Source organism: Arabidopsis lyrata, assembly GCF_000004255.2.
Source record: "Arabidopsis lyrata subsp. lyrata unplaced genomic scaffold ARALYscaffold_371, whole genome shotgun sequence".
Classification (NCBI taxonomy): domain Eukaryota; kingdom Viridiplantae; phylum Streptophyta; class Magnoliopsida; order Brassicales; family Brassicaceae; genus Arabidopsis; species Arabidopsis lyrata.
Genome location: NW_003302293.1, coordinates 2159 through 9041, shown reverse-complemented (window position 1 = coordinate 9041; position 6883 = coordinate 2159). Strand labels below are relative to the sequence as shown.

The window sequence follows — 6883 nt, the reverse complement described above, 5'->3', positions numbered from 1 at the left end:
GTTAAAAATTAGTTAGAGACGGCAGGTCAGCAGACTCGGGTGGCCCTGGGTTGGTGTCGTGCAGTATGTCCACTTTAACCCCATCGACATGGATTGATTTCAATATTCTTAAGTGCTTTACCAGTCCATCTCGATCAGCCAATTCACACTTCATATTGATAACCCCAAGCTATTGACAGAAAAGGATATGTAGTTAGGAGAAATTTCAGGATAATTATGTGTACATGTTAAGATTAAAGTTGCTTACTGGTAACATCACATAAACCGGAACATAAGGAGTGCCAGAGAAATCTTGCTCTGTCAGATTTGGAGGAATATCGAGAATCTACCAAATACAATATGTGGAAGAGAGTCATCAGACTTGAACTCAGATACGCGGATGGACATAAATCAACCATGCAGTGACAATCTGACAGGTTCTTATGGGATTTTCAGTTTTTTAAAATGTTTTTCTTAAGTTGAGGAAACTATCAACTTCATTAATTTCAAATAAGCGATGTAAATGCAAAGGACTGAACTCTTACAAGATTTTTTTTCTATGTACTAGTGCAGTGTCGCTACCTGTTTAGAGTTGATAACATCAACTGAACAACCAACAAGCCCCTCAGCCTTATTGACACTACCAACCAGTTCTGGAGATTGAGTTGGGAATATATCGTATGGCGATGAAGCGGGTGTGAAAACACCTTTCATACGGCAAGCGCTGAGTTCCACTGGGCTTCTACGCCCAGATGATACCACTCTAAGAGCAGGAGTAGAGGTTTGCTGTGACGCAATGTGAGAAGCTGATGAACCTGCAGCAACCGCAGAAGAACCACCAGTAGGCTTTGTCCCCTAAAAGGTTGAGCAGATCAAGAAGACGATTTAGCATTTACTGGAAATGGATATTTCAGGAGTTTTTCCCCAACCAAGGATCAAGCTTAACACTAATGATTTCTGACAACTACGAGTAGAAGCGAATTTTGCTGGCTAATAAAAATGACTAGACTACAGAAAAACCTCAGCTAAAGCATACAACACAATACATAGCACAGGGACCAGGTAAACAAGTACCTGAGATTTGGCTGGAAAAGTAGTTCCATCAGGAAGAACAACCCATCCAGCTTCCCTTGCCAAAGCCGCGATAACATCGTTAATATCAGCTCTAACTCTGAGATTATAGAGTTCCGATGCCTTCGTAACCCGCCTAGTATCCTTGCAGTAATAGCCCTTCGATGGCGCTCTCTTAACTTAGTTCGCTCCTTCTCTTCAAGCGGTCTACTTCTGCGACTTCCTCCTCCCCCAGGAGTGCCCACTTGATCTTGCATTGACTGCTGAAACATAAACTCATCATTACTACTGCCTGAAGCAGCGCGTGTGTCTCTATTTCGTCGGTCTCCATCATCTTCTTCCTTCACATCCATATCCATTTCTTCATCATCATCCTCTTCACTAGTTCCAAGCAGTTTCTGCATATCCGTTGCCATTACTCCTCTTATAACCCAACCACCCAGGGCTCTATTAGTTTAAGAACGTTATTGCCTTCTTCTGATGAAATGTTCCATCTTTACTTCTCTGGTTTTAACACTCCACGTGTAATCCTTCTGGACAATGCAGCCAAATATTCTATGATTTTTCCTTGTTTATTGCTTACAGTTAGTCAGAAAAGTGAGGACAACTTTAGTATCCAACGAAATTGATCTTCAATCTCTCGACGTGCATAAGCTGCTCTCAGTCTACCTTCCTACAAGACAAAAATCAAACATATAAACAGCATTTTCAACTACAAGCATATTTCCAGACAATAAAAAATGGAAAACTTTTAGTGACCAACCAAACAGAGTTAGTGTTTCTTCAAAGCACAATTGCAGATTAAGTACCTAATCATATATCATCCATCTACCTCGGTGAGTATGTTTCTAGCGCAATTCTGTCAACAATCACAAGCCTCCTCACGGCCAATTGTCGAGAAATACTAAAAACCCCTAGAAATGGAGCTTCCGATCAAAGGATTCCCAGTCTGTCGCCGTCAGCGAAACCAAGAGAGAGGAGAAGAAGACGGTGGATCTCCGGCGGGTGAAAAAGGGCGGATCTGGCCGTGAGATAGAGAAGGCGCGTGAAGGAGCGTGCAGCGTGAGAATTGGAAGACGAGGCTTTCACGCGTGTGTAGCGCTCGAGCGTGTCTGGGAGAAAGAGGAGTGTGTGAAGCAAAGGCTTGGCACGAACTAGGCGTGTGTGCGTATACCAAGGAAGAGAAGGAGACGGGCTCATTAAACGTGTGAAGGGAAGCACGTGCCACCTCCACCATCACGAGATTTCGATGCACTCTTCGGCGCAGAAGGCAGGGAGGTAGTCACGTGACATGCCTGACCAGACACAGTTCGCATGATGTGATGTCTAATTTATGGTCGTTTGCAAACACTGGTACCAAACTGCGTACGGTTTTACTCTGTTAAGCGTGAACTGCATCCCGGTTAGGTAAAGTCTTCGAATTTGACCATGCCTTAAACCCTCTCTCTTGTCTCGAGGGTTTACGTTGAATGTCAACTACTAGAAGAAAGTTAACCAAAAGAACATTCATTACAAAACACAAATGTTAAATGTCATTAAAAGATTTAAATCTGATTTAATTTTATAAACAATAATAAAAACTGGACTAATGTAATGAATTAAGATTGCGATAATTATTTTAATACTATTAAATGATATCTATACCATTTTATCGAATGTCTAAAAAAATTAAGCTTATTATTAAAATGATCTAAAAAATATTTCATGTCTACAAAAAAAAATACTACTAATAAATGATAGTAATATTTACACCTGTTATCGCAAAAATGTCTACATTTGTAACTTTTTCAATAAAAAATTGTCAACAAAAAACAATAATTCCAATAACATATCTATCTGAAAATTGTGATAGTATGGTGTAAATGTCATTTAGAATTTAATTAGAAATGAATGGGACAACCTTTAGTTATACACCTAACGCATATATAGCAACTAACGTTCATTATGAGATTTGATTAGCCAAATGTGGAAGGCACGTCTCTCCCCACAATCAAATCGAACGGCCATAATTCGTCGGAGACAATCATAATTTAATTTTTTTTAGTCAATGAATAATATAATTTAACTCAAGCGGATGGTGGGAGAGACTTCATGTATTAACCTTTGTCACGTTCATCAGAGCCAGAGCAGCCAACAACGCAAGAGAAGAATTTGAAACTCACCAAAACATTTATCATCATACACAATCGCGAATCGTGATGGAGAGTTCATTGAATTCCGAACAAAACGAGGTATCTGTCTCAGGAACTCCGACGAGCTCTGTTTCTTCGCCATATCGGAGAACATACTCTGATATCTCCGGATTATCCCACCGGTTCGACGTTCAGAATTTTTATAACCGGCCGTCGAACACTAACGCTGTTGTCTTGAGTGGCCATGAAGAAGATGTCTCCGAAGACGCCGTGGAACCAAAAGATGATGTCGTCAATGACGGAGATGGAGACGAGGAAGACAGCGACATTGATTCTGCAGAAGATGCAGGTAAAAAATTTAAGATTGTAACTTTATTCTTTTGTCATTTCAATTAAATCAGGTTTTTAAAGTGCAGAGCTAGAGATGATGAGAGAAAGATTTGCGAAGCTATTGCTTGGTGAAGACATGTCAGGAAGTGGGAAAGGAGTTTGTACCGCTGTTACTGTCTCAAACTCCATAACCAATCTCTATGGTTTGTCTTCTTCTTCTCCTCTCGTCTCAAATATGCTCTGTTTTCGAAACAGAGTATTTATAGTGTAGCGTGTGTCTGTTGTGTTATTGCAGCGACTGTGTTTGGACAAAGTTTAAGGTTACAACCATTGAGTACAGAGAAGAAAGAGTTATGGAAGCGAGAGATGAATTGTTTCATGTCTATTTGTGATTACATTGTCGAAGTTATTCCAAGATCTCTTGGTACTAACGTTGAGGTAAAATACTATTTCAACACTATCTTAATTTGACACACACAATTTAAAACGCTAAAAACCTCGGTTTTTTGATGTTTTAATTTCAGATAACAGAAACAAAGCTAAGATCTGATATTCTCATGAGTCTTCCTGCTTTGAGAAAACTCGATAATATGCTAATGGTAAGTATAAGACTCGAATTAGACAGATAGATAAATCAAGATTCAAGATTTCCAATACGACTTGTTTGGCTTTTGTAGGAAATATTGGATAGTTTTACGGAGAACGAGTTCTGGTACGTTGAAAGAGGAAGCTCATCGATGAACTCGAGCGGTGGTGGCAGAGATTCAGGAACGTTTAGGAAAGTGGTGGTTCAACGGAAAGACGAGAAGTGGTGGCTTCCGGTGCCATGTGTTCCTGCTGAAGGTTTATCGGAAGAAGAACGAAAGAATTTGCGTCACAAACGTGATTGTGCCAGTCAGATACATAAAGCAGCATTGGCCATTAACGATTCCACTCTTAATGACATGGATATTCCTGATTCTTATCTCACCACTCTTCCAAAGGTATACATATATGACATGGATAACAATTATTGCGTTGCGACTTCCATATGCATATTTTCTTTAAAACCAGATGTAATGTGAAAGTGTTGAAAGCAACTCGGTGTTGTTTGATTTTCTGGACAGAGTGGGAAAGCAAGTGTAGGAGACGTGATATACAAGCAACTGTGCACTGCCGAGAAGTTTTATCCTGACCAGCTTCTCGACATCTTGAAGATAACATCTGAGCATGAGGCGCTTGAGCTCGCCGACAAAGTTGAGGCTTCACTAGTTACGTGGAGGCGTAAGACTGGAGGATTGACTCACTCCAAGTCCTCATGGGACATGATGAAAGATATCGGTGGCGATGCAGATCGTGGCAATGACAAGAACCACATTCTTGCGGCTCGAGCAAGGAGCTTACTTTTCTGTCTGAAGCAGAGATACCCTGAACTTTCTCAGACCTCACTTGACATCTGCAAGATTCAGTTTAACCGAGTGAGTATCCCAATTTAGAGAACCTTTTTTTACAATTTGTTTTAAGATCTCGATGGAAAGATCAAAAATATATATATGATTAATATTTTGTGTGTATTTTTGTTTCGGATAGGATGTTGGAAAGGCGGTATTGGAGAGCTATTCGAGGGTTTTAGAAGGTTTGGCTTATAATGTTGTGTCGTGGATTGATGATGTTCTTTACGTCGACAGAACAGTGAGGAACAGAGAGGATTAGGGTTTTCATACTGAGTTTTTTCTTTTGAGCATCGACAAAAAATGTTTACCTTTTTTGGATGTAATGGAATGCAAAACAATTGTGTTTGTTTTTGGTTATGATTGTTTTCTGAATCTCTAAAAGGAATTTCTGAACCAATTAAGGGTGAACAAAAATTTCGACCACAGACAGTTGATAGAAGGTCTTTAATTGTCCCTGTTACATTTGTGTGTACATTTTTACAAATTCAGTATTATTTGATTCCAAATATTTCAGCTTGGATTTTACCCAATAGGATGTTCTTTTAACATTACAGGCCTTAATTTGCCAAGGAGCTTTATATTGGATTGTTTCTTGACTGAAACACAATGAAGCAATATGAGATGTTCTCCTTGTTTAAGTTCAAGCCTTGTTTTATTCATCCTCATATAACAACATTCACAACTAACAGAACTCAAAACTTTACAGAAGCCAAATGGAAATAAGGACTGAAAGAAACAAAACAAAAGGTTTCTTTTGCAGTCGTTGGGGTATTAAAAGCTGTGGTTGTGTGTATCTGCACAAGAACTGAAAGTAGAGCTTGTCCATTGTAGTGGAAGTGAAACTGTACAGAGTAAACAGAGGAGCCTCTAGAGATGACCATGAGTGTCTTTCTTTATTGTCTGGTAGTCTTGGAGCAGTGAGACTCAATGAATCACCTTGTTGATTGTTTCAGGTTGGACCAAGTCTGTGCAGTTGCTGATTATCTCTTCTAATAGTTCATCAAGGATTATTTCACCTGTTTCAGAACCGATGCAACCAATATCAAAGCGGAGTCCATCCAGTTTCCAGTCCTAGCCAGTCTTTCTGCACTATCTGGTCTAGTGTGTGAGGAGAAGTCAAAGGTAAGAGATGCCAGTAAACTTCTTCTTGTACCACTTCAACAGCATTTTCCATGTCTGGAAAAAACCGTATTGAAGGTTTGACGAATGAAATCCAAGGGCCATGTCCACAAAACTCCATAAGAACTTCATTGATACAGTCAAAAAGGAGTTTCTTATCGCTGCATAGATTTGTCGAACAGAAATCTATGTCATCCATTAGAGCCTGCTCAAGAATCTTCTCCGAATAAAAAGATCTCGCCAAAAGCTCTTCCCAGTTCAACTCTGAGGATTTCACCACGGCTTGAATGTATTCAAGTGCCAATTCTTTGTCATCCATTCTAGTTTTGGCATCATTGTCTTTCTCCGGTCTTGGAGAATCAGCTTCGTCGAATCTTATGCACAGTGGTTGCATCCGCACTTCGGCTAAATGAGCCAATGAAAAAGGTCAGAGACTGAGCTTTGATGAAAAGTTTTACTAAAATACTGAATTGGTGTTCCAAAATTCTTTCTAGGCATACCTGAAGAGAACCTGGAGCTGTTTGGACTGGTGTCATCATCTGTAAAGAGAGGCTCAAGCACAGATACAGGACTTGACTTTCCCAGAACATCTGTGGTATTTTCTTGGCATTCAGACATTCTCATTGAAGAGTTTGGTGGAGAACACGGTAATTGCCCCTCGTCGAGTCCTTCCTGAAAACAGGATAAAGCAGGAAATATGAGCCTTCCTTCAAGAAAAATGTATCATGGACACAAGGATTCATCAAACCTTTTCCAAGAGTTGCTTCTGCTCATCCTCATCAACATATGCATCTTGTTGGATAATGGAAGAGCTAATTA

At 39.8% G+C, this 6883-nt stretch overlaps 2 protein-coding genes and 1 pseudogene across 2 annotated transcripts; 1 reads left to right on the top strand and 2 right to left on the bottom strand.

The window, feature by feature from the left end:
• Positions 1-20: 20 nt before the first annotated feature.
• LOC9298611 (beta-amylase 7) lies at positions 21-1155 on the bottom strand (the record flags this gene model as incomplete). The annotated part of the gene is made up of 4 exons (XM_021014676.1): positions 1054-1155; positions 562-834; positions 248-325; positions 21-169 (listed from the first exon to the last, which is right to left on the bottom strand). Coding segments are annotated over exons 2-4 (359 nt in total), but the record flags the coding sequence as incomplete, so codon positions are not given.
• A 1764-nt stretch (positions 1156-2919) lies between these two features.
• On the top strand, positions 2920-5342 carry LOC9298609 (rop guanine nucleotide exchange factor 4). Its single transcript, XM_021014602.1, has 7 exons — positions 2920-3531; positions 3599-3715; positions 3808-3950; positions 4037-4111; positions 4190-4495; positions 4619-4969; positions 5082-5342. Exons 1-7 carry the CDS (start codon positions 3249-3251, stop codon positions 5202-5204), a joined length of 1398 nt encoding a protein of 465 aa, XP_020870261.1. The 5' UTR covers positions 2920-3248; the 3' UTR covers positions 5205-5342.
• Positions 5343-5578: 236 nt separating this feature from the next.
• Positions 5579-6883, bottom strand: part of LOC9298612 — a 3299-nt pseudogene continuing 1994 nt past the window's right edge.